Consider the following 17,533-nt stretch of genomic DNA (forward strand, 5'->3'; position numbering starts at 1 on the left):
ACAAATTAAGACAAATTAGCATTGTCATTATTGTTACTACTAAATACTTTATTTTACAGTACAATAGTATTATTGCTGTAGTAATATATTTCTTTATTGATTTTAATGTTTATAATTTAATAAAAATATTTAAATTATTATTATTATTGTTGTTGTTGTTGTTGTTGTTGTTAACCCAAAACAAAATAAGCAATGAAGAAGAAAAATAAATTAATTTTAAAATTAAAAAAAAAAAAAAAAATTCATTTCATAGTGAGCAGTATTTGGGGGTGTATCTTTTTCAAGATATCCCCCTTTCAGCATTATTTCAATAAATATCATCACATGCACATTTGATGAAAACATTTTTTATGAGCTATACACCATTTTTATGCTGCTTATGTGATGTTTCTTTTTTGAGGAAAAAAAAAAGCAAATGACTCACCATGTTGTCTTTCTCACTCCCCACAGACAACTCTGTTACGCTGAACTCCAAATTTTCAATGGCTTTCTCCATCATTGGCATGTTCTCCTCCCACGCTGTCAGCAACCTAAGCATCTTTTTTTGTGCTGAAATCACCCCAACTGTGATTAGGTGAGCTAAACCACATGGGCGACTTCTAAGATTATGGGAAAAACTCTTTCTTGTTTGGATTGTAATGTAATTTGCATCCAATTTGTAAATCTGGGTGTGGCTGACCCTAGTGCTTATTTTCATAGTTGCTTTTTGTGGATATTTTTTCCAGTTATGCCAGATGATAAAATGTGCCTAAAAACCCCTTGATATTTAAAGTGCCCCTATTATGGGTTATGAAAGGTTCATATTTTGGTTTTGGGAATCCCCAACAACAGGTTGACATGCATGCAAGGTCAAAACACACTTTCATTGTCTTATAATATGCATTTATTTTTACCTTATTTGCTCAAAGATTAATTTTTCCAAACCCCTCCTTTGCGTGACGTTAATCTGCGTTGATTGGTCGTTTTCATTTCCATTTCATAATAAAAGCAGCATTTGTGAGAACAGTGCTGCTTTGTGTACAGCGTTATCGGGAAAACAGCTATTTTACTGCTCCAAAAGTGGCACCTAGTGGCAAGAATGAATTTGCATTTTCATTCAGACCAACTCAAAAATCAAGTTTTCCCAGGTCTGCGCATGCAACAAGTGGGCAGGCAATATGCTAATGTTTCATATTGACATCAACATGAAACGGCTTGGGATTCGTTTTAAAAACGACTCGTTTCAACGATTCAGTCGACTCTTTCTTTTGAGAGACAATAACTTTATACATGGTGCACTTTTATATTTAAAACTTTGCAGGATGTTTTCATTCACTTAAAGCTGTGTTACACACTGCATGAAAGGTCATTTTCAAAAATCCATAATAGGGGCACTTTAAGGCCAGTGTTTTGATAAATATCTTTTCCTTGTTTGTTTTGTGTGCTGTCTAGGGGTGGCGGTCTAGGCCTCGTCCTGGCCAGTGCTGGTTTTGGCATGCTGACGTCACCCATCATGGAGCTGCATAACCAGAAAGGCTATTTTCTGCATCACATCATTTTCGCCTGCTGCACTCTTATCTGCATCATTTGCATCTTGCTGCTGCCCGAGACTCGCAATCGACCGCTTCCAGAAACGTTAGCGGATGGTGAAAGCTACACCCGCCAACCATTACTGCCGCCTCGCAGACCGGGCGAGCAGCGCCTTCTGCTGACCAAGTCCGAGAGCCGCGAGTACGCGAGGGTAGGCGATACGCCTCTCCACGAAGCAGCTGCCACTGCTATTTCCACTATGGACTCCACAGCCTCATCCGCCGTCGATCTTCAGATGCTCATTGATGCCCCTGTCCAGCAAGTGACCGGCCAGGCACAGCTGTTCAGTATGAAGTCATTGACTTCTACCCAAGAGCCAGATGAAATCCAGCAAGAGTATCCCAGATCTGCGTCCATGCCGGAAACCTCTGCCTCATCCATAGAGCATCCTCTCCTTGCCTCTATCCCAAACACTTCAACCCCAATCGCTATTAATTACATTCAGACACCTAAACCAGAATCTCCAGCTGTTCTGCCGCCTTCAACTGCGGAACCTCCTTTGATCACCGATTCTACCCTGGAGTCCCCGACTTCTTCCGATCTCCAAACTCCTTCGCTTTTAGATATAGGTACACCAGATGCTGAATTCCCCTTGCCAGTTGCTAATGATATCAACATCCTAACTGAAGTGGGTTCTGCAGGTCCCGCCCAAACCTTTCCTCTCTGCGCATCCACTGGACAATCACCCACTCCGCCTTTAAATGACATTCCTCCCTCTTCCTCAATAGACTCTCCCGTTCACCTAGTCACTGAAATTCTGTCCTCTTCCCCAACAGAACTGTCTTTGCCACCAATGCCGGACCAGTTTGGTCAAGTTAATGCCATCCCAGCTCAATCCTTTTCTTCACCCATAGATCCCGGCACTCCATTGTTACATTTAGTCGCCCAACCTGCGATTAACTCCATAGAATCTGGCCCCCCTTCACCAGCTGTATTGGAGCCAACCTTAAGTAATGGTACTACTCTTCTTGCCACTGTGGGTTCAGCTGCACCTCATGCCACAACCACCGACTCTGTTACAGAATCCAGCCACCCACTTATGACGAACTTGACTGTTTCCTCACCTATTGACTCAGGTACACCTTCAGACGTTGACTTGCCCATCACAGAAACCAACACTGCCAATGGGGAGACGTCTTCATGACGGACACGTTCGCTCCATGAGACTTGGTGGACAGCCTTATTATCAAGAAGAAATTCTTGTCATGGGGGCTCATGCCAGTCATTGTTAGAAGTATTTTTATTTTCCAGCAGCCATGACCCAAGAATGGCAATGCAAGGAGAAGGTATAAAAGGATTTGACTGAAAGGGAACAACCATAAGGTTTGATGCTCAAAGGGTTTTTACTCTCCGTTGGTTTCAATGAATTAAACAGCCTTCTTAGGGGTCGTTCACACAAAGCGCGTTTTTCCATTCCAAACCGCTATTTTCCATTGTTTTTATATGTAAACATGGTAGACGGATGTGTATGATGCGTCTCGCACATGATTTTGGACATTTTTGCTTTATGTTAAGACAGTTATTAGACAGGAAGCAATGTGGGAGAGAGGGGGGACAGGATTGGGAAAGGTCCGTAAGCAAGGACTCGAACTTGGGATGCATGTAGCGCAATGGCGCTATCTGTCGGCGTGCTGCCCACGAGGCTATTGGTGCCGACTATCGCCACGTCCTTAAGATGTGGTGTCAAAAGAATTTCAACTTTTACACACAGTGCCGCTCATCAATGTCAGTTCCAAAACAGCGGACCAATCAGACGACCCAGAGGCGGGGCAAGAGTTGCAAGCTTTTGTTGACAGTATCAAGTTGGCATGGCAATTGTTTTATTTGACAGAAACATTGCGGAGGCATGTAAAGATGCGTTCTGTGTGAACGACCCCTTACTGTGGTGCCAGTAACTGCTTTTTGGGCAGCTAGATCCAAATTTCCGTGTCATCATTGAGCTTGTGTTATTACGATCACTAAGACCAATAGTGACAAGTTCCCACTCTGGAATTTCATATAATCTAGTAATTACTGATATCTGCTTGTTTGATGGTAATTAACAACAGGTAGGATCACATTAGTCAAATGTGATTAATTCTGAGTCATTTTCTCTCAATCATTTGACTGTAATTAAGTCCATTAAATTTTGCAATATTCAGGTGGGAATACGGCATCTGTGAAGTCCAGTATCAAAGGGAATTTCTCAAAAGCCCAAACACTGTATATTTAACACTGGGAATGTTTGCCAATGTGTCTTGAAGTGGAAGGCAAATACCTCTATGAATTGGGTGTCGAAGAAACGCCAGTTTCTGTGTACAAAAGAGTAAGTGCAGACAAAAATGCATATTTCCAAACCTGATGTAAAATAGACATTACACAGAGACTGCTCAAAATGGTATTCGTGTGGTATGTTTTATTAAGCTAATGTTTTTTTTAAGCTAATCACTAGATTCTGGTGGGGGGAAAATAATTTTGAGGGATACAGATGATGTACTTCATGGCTGTGTGTCTTAACCACAATACACTCAATCAAGTGTATGCAACAGACGTATTGTGAATGTGAAAACTTTTGTAATTTATGCTATTGTGGTACTGATGTACAGTGGTACTGACTGCTTTAAAAAAAAAAAAAAAAAAAAACATATTTTAGGTTACTATGTCTGTATCAATGAGTGTATGCCCATTGGTATTTTGTTACCATGTCTGTGGCACTTTATTGTTCACAGTGACAAAAAAAAGCATGTGAACATGAAAAAAAATGAAACTTTCAATGAATGATGTGGAAGTAATGAGAACAAATAATAATTTGAGGAATGACTACAATTGTCATCTTTCATTTGTGGTACATTTATACCCACAGCAATAATGTGTTTATAATGTGCGACCCATGCCATGAGTTTAAAACATTTCAGATTTTTTAAATTGTTAAAAATCAGTGAAGAATACTAATATTCAATACTAGTTTTTAATTGCTAAAAATATCCCCTAAAATATGGTATCAGGTGGGTGTGCTTATTCATAAGTCTGGCTAAAACAATTCATTTCGGACATGTACTTGGCACCAAATGTAACATTACTTTGGATAAAATGAAAAGAATGTTTTTCAATGACTGTGGCATATTCTTAATCATTCAAGCTAATGTTTAGTTTCTGTTTACTTTCAATAAATAGTATTATTGCCCTGAAGTATGTAAAATTTGTAGAAAGGTTTTTGATTATTTGTTCATTTAAATGACATCTTTTGTATTTCAAGTTATTCCAAGGACGGGGCATTTTCTTCTCAAATATACCATGGCCTTCTTCTGCTGTTTCTGGTGACCTGCTTTAGCTTTTGCTACTGTTGTTACATTTGATATATACACATCCTGAATGATGATGAGTCATTTTCAAGCATGTTACATCAAAAGAACAATCTCAAAAGAAAAATCACACTTTTACATTTGCAGTCGCAATGTGACTTGTTAGTATGATTTGGCTTTGAGATTTGTCCAAACTGTTTAAAGCAATACAAAGACTCACATTTTTAAGGTCTAAGTCCCAAAGGGGATTCAGCATTCAATGAAACTTCATTTCCTAGCCAAGAATTCTGGAGAAAGATTAGGCCAAGTGTGCAAATACTGACATGAATGTTCGGCCAGTGCATGCTTAACATGAGCTCTTTTAACGTCGCTCTTAATAATCGATATTTATGAGGGCAATAGTTTTACCTTCAGTGCTTGTGCCATTGAACCACATTAGTTTCAAACATACAAAACTTGCTCAGCAAGATTATTCAAACTGTTTGATTTGCCATGAGAGCAGTTGATCTGAAAGAGTCTGCTATAATGCTTATTGCAGCAATACTGAGAAAGAAATGCATGCTTGCATTCTAAAGCGTCAAGATTGTAATTCAAAACAACCACGTGAAATTGTGCTTGTGCAGCTAGAATGATTTGTGTATTTACTTGGAGAAGGTATGTTTTGGGTCAAATCTCTTCCTCCACAACGTTGAATTCTCAGCTCACTATTTGACACTAGACATTATGAATTATTCATTAAGGTCAAGATCAAAAAACACAGTCCTGCATTTTGCTCTAATGTAACATTTTGAACAGGTTAAATGCTGTAGTTGACACTTAAGAATACACATGAGAAAGCTATACTGTGACGACTCTTCCATAGGCAACTAACGCACAAGTGTCAGCCTAAAAAGAACAATATTTCTCGTTTTCAGGTAGAATCGCTTGACATGCCAGTCTTACGCATAGCATGCAAAGGTTGACTGTTAATAAGAGAGAACAGCTGCAGTGAGGTGCACTCCACATCTGCAGATGAAGCACTATAGATATGAACCACATCAAACTGACCTTTTTTAAACTGATCTGTCTGGAGTGATCTCGGAAAAATGAATGTTAGAGCCAATGCAAACTCTTTTAAATTCAAATTTGTGATATCTTGAGTATATCTCATATACTTGAAAAGGGTATTTAATGCAGGTATTCCCTCAGAATGTAAGAAACAAGAATACTGGCAAGAGGATGAATGTCAAAAAATTTATTGTTTTGGGGTTTAATGTACATTTTTTAACATAAATAATGCACATGTAAATAAAGTCATATGTGTCGTAATATACGTTATTGAATAAAATATATTTATTGATATATTTATTGGTTTACTGATGAATGTGTAAACATGTTGGCTGATAAAATACAGTCTACAGAATAATGCAGAATTATAGGCCTATATATACACACACACTAAGCACAGCCACAGATGGATAAGCAGTCCAAACGGGCTGTATGCTTGTTGAATGTATGTCCAATTAATTTACAAAGCAATTGTCAGTGCAGGGCCATAACCACCAGAATTAGAAATGGCCTGGTCTGCCTCAGCAACAGCGTTCATCAATGTGGAAATGACTGAGATGGCCAATAAAATCAAAGATTTATTTACTCTACAGAGAAGCTGAATATGATTTCTAGAGTGACGCATCAGTTTTAACAGGAATTAAGATGCAGATTGCCAGTATATTTTATCTTTGACAACTGTTTTACGATAGAAAATGTTAAACATCCAACAGTAACATCCAGTAATGCAAAATACTCCAGTAAATGGATATATTTTCTCAAGTTTCTTGTGAAGTATTTTGTGAACTGGGTGATCATGAGAAAGTCTATCAAAACACAGGTCAGATCCTTCAGTCATAGACACAGGATCATTATTAATTTAAGAAATGTTTCACATCACATCTACCTTAGGCTTAGAGTAATGTCTTGTTTAACTCTGAATGAAAATGAGGCTGTGAGGGACTGTAGTGCAGTGTCTTCAATGGATGGTACTGTTGTTTAACAACATGCGATTCTTCAGCTGACAAAATGTCTGGGGGGAAAAAAAAGTTCAATAGGGAAAAACTCCAGAAAATAATTGGTGAAAATGACGTGATCTAGGACCATTATTATTTACGTACCATTGTAAAAACTGTAAATCTGTCCCTCACAGCCTTGGTTTAATCCACATTAAGTTCAATATGGCATACAGGTGCATCTCAATAAATTAGAATGTCGTGAAAAAGTTCATTTTTTCTTGTAACTTATTTCAAAAAGTGAAACTTTCATATATTTTAGATTCATTGCATGTAAAGTAAAACATTTCAAAAGTTTTTTTGTTTTAATTTTGATGATTAGAGCTTACAGCTCATGAAAGTCAAAAATCAGTATCTCAAAATATTAGAATATTTACATTTGAGTTTCAATTAATGACCATCCCTACAGTACAAATTCTGGGCATCTCTTGTTCTTTGAAACCATAATAATGGAGAAGACTGCTGACTTGGCAATCACCCAGAAGACGAACATTGACGCCCTCCACAAAGAGGGTAGGTCACAGAAGGTCATTACTGAAAGGTGTGGCTGTTTACAGAGTGCTGTATCAAAGCATATTAAATGCCAAGTTGACTGGAAGGAAGAATTTGAGTAGGAAAAGGGATGACTGCAAGCTTGAGAATACTGTCAAGCAAAGCCGATTCAGACACTTGTGACAGCTTCAGAGTGTGGACTGAAGCAAGAGTCACCACGCTCAGACGTCTTCAGGAAAAGGGCTACCAAGCCACTTCTGAAACAGAGACAACATCAGAAGCATCTTACCTGGGCTACGGAGAAAAATAACTGGACTTTTGCTCAGTGGTCCAAAGTCCTCTTTTCAGATGAAAGTAAATTTTACATTTCATTTGGAAATCAAGGTCCCAGAGTCTGGAGGAAGAGTGGAGAGGCACAGAATCCATGTTGCTTGAAGTCCAGTGTGAAGTTTCCACAGTCTGTGATGATTTGGGCTGCCATGTCATCTGCTGGTGTTGGTCCACTGTGTTTTCTGAAGTCCACAGTCAACACAGCCATCTACCAGGAAATTTTAGAGCACTTCATGCTTCCTTCTGCTGACAAGCTTTATGGAGATGCTGATTTCATTTTCCAGCAGGACTTGGCACCTGCCCACACTGCCAAAGGTACCAAAAGCTGGTTCAATGACCATGGTGTTACTGTGCTTGATTGGCCAGCAAACTCGCCTGACCGGAACCCCATAGAAAATCTATGGGGTATTGTCAAGAGGAAGATGAGAGAAACCAGACCCAACAATGCAGATGAGCTGAAGGCCACTGTCAAAGAAACCTGGGCTTCCAGACCACCTCAGCAGTGCCACAAACTGATCACCTCCATGCCACGCCAAATTGAGGCAGTAATTAAAGCAAAAGGAGTCCCTACCAAGTTATTGAGTACATATACAGTAAATGAACATACTTTCCAGAAGGCCAATAATTCGCTAAAAATGTTTATTTTATTGGTCTTATGAAGTATTCTAATTTGTTGAGATAGTGAATTGGTGGGTTTTTGTTAAATGTCAGTCAAAATCATCACAATTAAAAGAACCAAAGACTTAAACTACTTCACTTTGTGTGCATTGAATTTATTTAATACACGAGTTTCACAGTTTGAGTTGAATTACTGAAATAAATGAACTTTTCCACGACATTCTAATTTATTGAGATGCACCTGTATAAGCTCTATTCACACATTGTGATGTGACTGTGAAGAGACATGACAAAAAAATACAAATGCACTGCAACATAACCTGCATAAAATCACTGAAAGTGCATGATATACCCTGAAATAAAAAAATAAAAAACATTATAGGCCTAATTGATCAAATTCATCCCCCAGAAAGGATGCTGTCTGGATCTGTGTGTCAGTTGCTGATCAAATTTTTTATTTATTTATTTGTTTGTTTATTTAACAAGGACAATACACTAGGCATTGTTACACACAGACAACCGATGCCGTGTACATAGGGCATATAGCATAAACTAGTTTGCAGCTCTCGTCCCTGGTTAGGCTTTTACATAAAATCAAAACAAGCAAAAAAAAAAAAAACCAATCATCACAAGGAACAAAACAAGTACAAGTAACGTGTATATGAAGATAACTATATGTGTATACGCTGTACCTAAACATTCAACAATGGCATATTAACATACCTACGCACATATGTAACCTTAAAGTTACAAACATAAAATGTAAATCAACCTGCATACAGAAAGAAAATGTGCTTAACCAGCCTGTATAAACCTAAGGTACTCAATGTTCACAACACTGTAAAGATTTCAGCCATTGTTTCAGCTTTATAGAGAAAACTTTGAGATCTGGTTGCAACTTTAAATCAACAGGCATGGTGTTCCATAGATGTGAACCTTTCACTGAAAAGGATGACTGACCCACAGTAGTTCTGCATCTCCGAACTCTACAATTCCCACTTACTGCCCCTCTGGTCTTTGCCCCATCGCTACTGAAATTTTGTATCAACTGACAGATTACATCAGGGGCAAGGCTATATTAAATAATATTTTTATAAATGAAAACTTTGAAAGATTATCAAAACATAAATTATACTTGAAAGTGACGTGACATGTGGCCAAGTATGGTAACCCATACTCAGAACTAGTGCTCTGCATTTATCCCATCCTAAGCACACACGCAGCAGTGGGCAGCCATTTTTGATGCAGGGCCTGGGGAGCAGTTGGGGGTTCGGTGCCTTGCTCAAGGGTACTTCAGTCATGGTATTGAAGGTGGAAGAGAGCACTGGACATTCACTTCCCCCACCTACAATTCTTGCCGGTACCGAGACTCAAACCCACAACCTTTGGGTTATGAGTCAGACTCTCTAACCATTAGGCCACGACTCCCACAACTTTTTAAGAATTTGACAATGATGCCATTTCATTGGTTTCTGATCCATTACTTTTAAAGTTTGTTTGTACAGTGACATTACAGGCTTAACAGCTGATTGGGAAGCCTGACCCCAGATTATCGCACAATAGGTCATATAGCATGCATAAACATTTGAGCTGCTTTAAAAGATATACATGGTCTTATCATACGAAACCAGTTCAAATTTGTCTTAATAGTCTTAGACATTTTCTTAATATGAGCAGCAAACTTAAGCTCAGAGTCTACAATGACACCTAAATATTTCAATTCACTCACTTCCTTGATTTCCTTTTGGTCAATTTTGATTTTAAATACATCCAATGCTTTGTTGTAATTTAAAGTTAAACAGTCACTGGGAAATACTGACCAATTGCCAGGTTAACATTTCAGCAGCCAGATGAGAAGTTTCCGCTGTTACACATAAATAATTGTGTCATCTGCATACATTTGACAACCAACCTCCTTGCAACTTTCAGGTAAATCATTTATATATAAACAATAAAGTAACGGACCCAATATTAAACCTTGTGGTACACCTAATTTGAATTTTTGAAGCGATGACTTCACACCACTAATTTGAACACATTGCTGTCTACAACCCAGGTATGATTTGAGCCAGTTTAGAGCTTGTTAAGAAAAGTTAATTTGTATCAATTTATTTATGAGTACTTCATGATTTACAGTATCAAAAGCCTAAAAAAACTGCTCCCACTACTTTTCCTTGATCCAAACTACTTTTTATGGTATCTATGAAATGGCAATATTTTGGGCGGAATCCAAATTTCTTAGGATTTAGCAGATTATTATTTTTTTCCCCCATATAATTCATTAATTGTCCAACCACTAGCTTTTCTAAAACTTTGGAAATTACTGGAATGATTGAGATGGGTCTATAATAATGGTCTGAAAAGTTTACATCTTGCCAGTTCATCTGTCCAGGTGATGCTGTTACAGATTATTTTAGATACGGTGAGGAGTCATTTTAATCTGGTCTGATTTAATTCATATCTCCTGTTCACCAGTGCACATGGGGTCGGATGCCTTATCTGCCTACAGGGTTCCTTCACTGCTTTTAGCCTTTCAAAGCTCCTCAGCTCCTGAAGTCTTCTCTCTGGGTCTGACCTCTCCTCCTGACCCCAGTCTAACACTAAAGCACTATCCACTGCTGCCTTCACACCCTCACAGCTGCACAACTCAAAAATATTTCACAAAGAAATATGAATGCACTCAATTAATAATGTTGTGTGGAAAGCCCATTTATCATCATCACTGCAATATACATTTTATTAACAGAGTCATTAGTCGTGTCTGAAACTTTCTCTGTGTGGAAATTAAAAATAATTTACACTACATACATCTGGTTCATGGTTTAATTTGCAGTCATGTTAATAAGAGTTAGGTCTAAGTTGGCAGGTCTTAGCAGGTTTCTGTTTGATTTTATATACAACACCCAAACAAGCTTTTCATCTGCATGTCGAGTGCTTTACTTCATAGCAGCCAAATAAGATAGCCTATATATATATATATATATATATATATATATATATATATCATTGTGCAATTTCAAGATAATTGTCAAATTATGCAAACTTTGAAAATGAATGCTAGTTGAGAAATTAGCCATAGCAACAGTTTTCTTTTTAGATATTTACAATTTATTCCATGTTTGACTTAATCATTTCATTCTGTGTTTTTTTTTTTTTTTGTAATTTCATCACCTCTAAAATACTGTTAAACATTGTAGCCTACATAATCTAAATGTGGAGGTTTGATTTTTGGCCAATGGAGAGTAAAATAACTAATTTAGAGCAATCGATTTAAAACCCTTCTCAGAATATAAGGGCCACACTGAGCACTAAATTATTTAAAATGGTAACCACAATCTGAACCGCGTGGCTAAGCATGTAAGCTACAGTTATTGTCAGTTATAAAAGTTATGATAAATTTAATTTTTCATGTTTATTTATTTTTATTTTTTTATCTACAGATAAATAAACAGAACGCCTCAGTCGCCATATAGAGTCTCGCTGCCCTCTGCAGGAAAGATGTGGGAGTAAATAAATAAATATTAATTTTGAATGTGGAGTAGAAACAAAACTAGGATTACAACTAATTTATACAATTATACTTATAGTTAAGCAACATTTTGTGGCAGATGTATGTGTTTTCTGGCGTTTTCACGTAAACGCAGAGTCAGCTTTGTGACGGAAGAACACGCGATGCTGCAGCACGTCGTCCACTGCGTCAAACCCGCGACTCGTGATTGGCTGCCGGCGAGAGACAGGAGAGGAGAGGAGAGGAGACTGAGGAGATCAGAGCCGCATCAGCTGCAGACACACGCCGCATCCGCATCCTCACACACAGCAGCGCAATGAGGGAAATCGTACATATTCAGGCCGGACAGTGCGGCAACCAGATCGGTGCCAAGGTAAGATTATATACATCACATAAGGTTTAGTAGATGTGGAAGCAGCTTCTTCCATTTTTATTGTAAATTTGTATGTTTTACGAATCGCTTTGCTGTAAATTGCAAGAAAATCCTTCCAGTGCTTGTGTTTTATGTGGCATCTGACCCGAATGGGTGTGGTGAAGGTCTGCAGTGGCTCTGTGCAGGACTCAAATGGGAAAACTGCTGCATCATTGAGTAACGAATGTGAATGGACATGATGCACTCAGCATTCAGTTGTAATACATTTTGTGCATTTCAGTTTTGGGAGGTGATCAGTGATGAACATGGAATCGACCCCACTGGCAGTTATCAAGGTGACAGTGAACTGCAGCTGGAGAGAATAAATGTTTATTACAATGAGGCAACTGGTAAGCAATTGAGTCATTGATGTCAATCTGCATTTGCATTGAGTATTTTGAGGTGCCAGTCAGTTTTTGATTAGATATACAGTATGCATTTATTAGGTCATGGTTTTGCCTGCTCTGCTCCGCTCCCCTGACTATAGACCGCAGCTGTCAGTTATTGACTATAACAGAGGCAAGGCCCATCTGACCGCCTTCTTATAGGCTACATTACAGATTTTCAATTTTAGATTGTTTAGGTTTCAGCCGACTTAATTACTGCCCATCTTTTTGTCCACGGTTTGCTTAAAAGATGACAAATTTGGCTTGCATTTCTGTGGTTTTAAACATCAATCCGTCATAACCCTATGTGGATGCATTAACATTGTGGGATATTAGCACAATCATTCAAAAATACCCAGATGTGCTTTTATGGTTGTAGAGAAAAACGTTTATCTGTAGCTGTTGTTGTCCTCAAAAGGGTGGATCAGGGCAGGGAAGATGCATGATGTTGCACTTAATTAAAGAGGGTCAGCATTTACTACACCGACATCATACCAAAGTAGTAAGGAAATAAATTATGCATATTTTAAATTCATTTATAATTAGTTATATGCATTACATGCACCAACTGTAAAATCAAATTCATGGATATGAAACTGAATCTGTTTTTTTTTTAGATTGGATGTTTCAACCTTTGGATGTTTACACCAAACCTATTTTATTTCACAGGAAACAAATATGTCCCTCGTGCCATCCTGGTGGACTTGGAGCCTGGCACCATGGACTCGGTCCGCTCTGGCCCATTTGGACAAATCTTCAGGCCAGATAATTTTGTGTTTGGTATGTTTATTACAAATTATTAATCCTGTACAAATACAAGAGGCCGAAGGCTGATGAAAAAGCACCATAAAAGCAGCCAATACAATTTGTGTGCAATATTCCATATCTTCGAATGCTTTAGAACAGTATAAAATGAGAAACAGACTAGTTTGCTTTTTATTCACTGAAAATCCTACTCTGCCGTTGCTCTAAACCCTCAGTCATGCTTGCATTCAATCCCAATATTGCACATGCGTAAGCAAAAAAATAAAAATAAATAAATAAAAGCATCTTGCCCACATCAGCAATGCAGCATGATTTTTCTGTCTATGTCATGGACTCATGCACAAACAACAGCACGTGCTAGTAATTGAGTACTCAAATGGAAGGATCCACTAGATAGTGTGCATGCACTGAATGCATCCATCCATCCACACACACTTTCACTTAAGTGTACTTTCAAAGACTTAAATCTCGGATATACTTGAGCGAGATCCAAGAACAAATGGATGTATCAGTTTTTAACTAAATCTGGTCAAATCAATATTCATTTAGAGTTTGTTTTTCGGCTTGAAACAACTTCTGGCACAAACCCCCTAACACTGCACAGTTCGTCACACTCTATTCAAGTCTTGTGATCTCTAGTAATGAGCTGATGAGTTGAATCAAGTGTAGGAGATGAAAGAGACTTCCAAAACATGCAGTGAGGAGGGTACCCCAGGACAGCTTTAAAAAGCACTGATCTAAACACCACTCCCAATTGCGTAGGTGGCATCGGATTATTCAAACAGTATAACGCTGTTCAAGTATTTCACATTTTGTTTACCACCTGAAACCTTTGCTGTTGGTATATTGCTGAATTTACTCGATGGAGTGGATCGTAAAAACACAGTACACCCATTTCTTAAAAACCTCTGGTTTATCTTTTAAACCAGTTTATTGCCTACCTCAACTCGTCTTTGATGCATGCTCAAACCTGGTGCAACTTTACAAGTCAAATTTGAACGAGATTGGAGAATGAGATGAACTTGGTGGATGAGAAAACTGTCATCTAAATAGTGACCTACATTTCCATCTATTCCTCACACAGCCAGAACACATCGTCTGGACTACTTTTATGGTGCTGTTTTTGTCATAGCTCAACAGCCCACACCCATCCCCATAATGAAAAACTGTACTCTGTAGAAAATGTTGTGTTCCACAGAGAGAAATGTCATATAGCTTTAGAGCAAAACTAGGATGAGTAAACGATAATTCAACTAACCCAGGGTTTTCCAACTCTTTTTCTGGAGGCACACCAACAGTACGCATTTTTGGATGTTATCCTTATCTGACCCTTCATTTTAGGTCTTGATGTCTTGACTAACAAGCTGATGAGTGGAATCAGGTGTGTTTGATTAGGAAAAGTTTGAAAATTTGTAGTTTTGGTGTGCCTCCAGGAACAGGGTTGGGAAACACTAAACCAGAGATCTCCAACTGAGGCCCCGTCCACACGGAGACGTGTTTAGCTGTATATGTAACACATTTTTATCATATCGCCGTTTCGTCCAGACAGATCTGGCATTTTGGGAGCGTGGGTTTCGTGTGTACGCAGATAATTCTTGAGACGAGGGAAAAAATATAAACAATTTGGATAGGGAAAGCTCTGGCTTCGTGTGGATGTAGCCTGAGAGTTACCATACTGCAGACTTCGGTTCCAACAATACTCCAATTATCAAGTAACCCTGAACACCTTGATTAGCTGATACAGGCGTGTTTGGTTGGGGTTGGAACTGAAATCTGCAGGAAGGTAACTCTCCAGGAGCAGGGTTGGAGAGCCTTGAATGAAACTAACCCACCTTCTCCTCCTCCAACCAGCCGGAGTTGTTAATTTTAAATCAACCTCTGTGTTTAAACTGGGACACGTGGGCTTTCTTTCAGGTCAAAGTGGAGCTGGGAACAATTGGGCCAAAGGCCACTACACCGAGGGAGCAGAGCTAGTAGACTCCGTTCTGGATGTGGTACGCAAGGAGTCCGAGAACTGTGACTGCCTGCAGGGCTTTCAGCTCACGCACTCCCTGGGCGGAGGCACTGGTTCTGGGATGGGCACCCTCCTCATCAGCAAGATCCGTGAGGAGTACCCTGACCGTATCATGAACACTTTCAGCGTCATGCCTTCCCCCAAAGTGTCGGACACGGTGGTGGAGCCCTACAATGCTACGCTCTCTGTGCACCAACTGGTGGAGAACACCGACGAGACTTTCAGCATTGACAACGAAGCACTCTACGACATTTGCTTCCGCACACTTAAACTTACCACGCCTACTTACGGCGACCTGAACCACCTTGTTTCAGCAACCATGAGCGGAGTCACCACCTGTCTGCGATTCCCAGGTCAACTTAATGCCGACCTCCGCAAGCTGGCAGTCAACATGGTGCCCTTCCCTCGCCTCCACTTCTTCATGCCCGGTTTTGCGCCCCTGACAAGTCGTGGTAGCCAGCAGTACCGCGCTCTTTCAGTGCCAGAGCTAACGCAGCAGATGTTTGACGCCAAGAACATGATGGCAGCCTGCGACCCGCGACACGGCCGCTACCTCACCGTGGCAGCCATCTTCCGTGGCCGCATGTCCATGAAGGAGGTGGACGAGCAGATGCTGAGCGTCCAGAACAAGAACAGCAGCTATTTTGTTGAATGGATCCCAAATAACGTCAAGACGGCAGTCTGCGACATCCCGCCACGTGGGCTCAAAATGTCCGCCACGTTCATCGGCAACAGCACAGCCATTCAAGAGCTGTTCCGCAGGATTTCAGAGCAGTTCACCGCCATGTTCAGACGCAAGGCTTTCCTGCACTGGTACACTGGCGAGGGAATGGATGAGATGGAGTTCACAGAGGCAGAAAGCAATATGAATGACCTGGTCTCCGAGTACCAGCAGTACCAAGATGCCACCGCTGACGAAATGGGCGAGTATGAGGAGGACGATCTTGAAGACGAGGAGGACGTTCGCCATTGAGACAGCTGATAGCCAAGTAGATGTAGTTTTCAAAACCATTGCTTTTAGCTGATCTGAAATTTCCATAGCAGCGCAAACAGTTCCGCTACACCATAATTCAAAAGGTGCTACGGTGTTTAATTGATGTTCAGGAAAGGTACAAGTTAACAGTCATTCAGTGAACAGCGATCAATCCATCTTGGGGAACAAAGGGTACATTAAGACATGTTTTGTAACATATGCTTCAAACTGCAGTTGCCAAATAAAATAAAGTGCTCACTAATATAAATTAGCCTCCTGTCAAAATGGTTCGATTCATTTTTATACATGCATTCATTAAACTCAATCACAAAAAAAATTCTGACCTTTAGTCGGATGACTATAAGTAAGCCATTCATTGGTTGATTCCCCTAAAGCAGGGGTTCTCAACTCTGGCCCTCGAGGTCCAACTTCTTGCAGAGTGTAGCTCCAACCCTAATCAAACACACCTGAACAAGTTCTTCAGGAATTCTAGAAAGTTACTAGCAGATTACAGCTAAACTCAGCAGTAAAATGGACCTCAATGGCCAGAGTTGAGATCCCCTGCCCTAAAATTTTAACGCTGTGACTATCACAACACTGCTGTTTGAGGATCCTGACCAGCCCGACTCAACAATGGCCTAAGTTTGGGGGAGGCCATTGGTTGACCAGTTTGTCAACCAATGGCAGATGGAGGATGGTTAATGGGAAATCTTTCTTAAGACATGCAAACAAGAAAGCAGGGTTGTCAGGTCAGCGAAACCATCCCAATTGCCATTCAAAACTATCCCAAAACTAGACCAATCACATTTTTCTGTGGGTTTTCCCCTCCGTAAGGGGTCTCCTCAGTTGGAATAGCATTCTGGGAGCGACTGCTTTAACACACAGCAAGAGTGTAAAATAATGCCCGGAAAGTGGCACGTCTGGTAAACTTAGTGTAAAAACAGCCCAATTCAAGAAAGCCACTTAAAAATGTAAATTCTGTAATTAATTACTCACCCTCATGTCGTTCCAAACCTGTAAGATCTTTGTTCATCTTCAGAACACAAATCAAGATATTTTTTATCAAATCTGGGCACAGAAAATACGAAAAATACAGATGTCCTTGCTACATTTCTGGACCTGGGAACATTGCAGTTGCATTGC

General features: G+C 39.7%; 2 protein-coding genes across 2 annotated transcripts in view; both read left to right on the plus strand.

Moving 5' to 3' along the window:
* The window catches only part of slc22a23 (solute carrier family 22 member 23), a 52,110-nt gene extending 45,917 nt beyond the window's left edge, over positions 1-6,193 (plus strand). The window contains exons 9-10 of the mRNA XM_058753812.1: positions 451-574; positions 1,432-6,193. Coding sequence (XP_058609795.1) covers positions 451-574; positions 1,432-2,713 — 1,406 coding nt within the window. The 3' untranslated portion in view covers positions 2,714-6,193. The remainder of the gene's footprint in view (positions 1-450; positions 575-1,431) is intronic.
* A 5,862-nt stretch (positions 6,194-12,055) lies between these two features.
* Positions 12,056-16,661, plus strand: tubb2 (tubulin, beta 2A class IIa). Its single transcript, XM_058762406.1, has 4 exons — positions 12,056-12,213; positions 12,494-12,602; positions 13,308-13,418; positions 15,318-16,661. The coding sequence occupies exons 1-4, from the start codon at positions 12,157-12,159 to the stop codon at positions 16,388-16,390; spliced, it is 1,350 nt and encodes a 449-aa protein (XP_058618389.1). The 5' UTR covers positions 12,056-12,156; the 3' UTR covers positions 16,391-16,661.
* Positions 16,662-17,533: the final 872 nt, after the last annotated feature.

This window comes from Onychostoma macrolepis, chromosome 02 (genome assembly GCF_012432095.1).
Source record: "Onychostoma macrolepis isolate SWU-2019 chromosome 02, ASM1243209v1, whole genome shotgun sequence".
Lineage (NCBI taxonomy): Eukaryota > Metazoa > Chordata > Actinopteri > Cypriniformes > Cyprinidae > Onychostoma > Onychostoma macrolepis.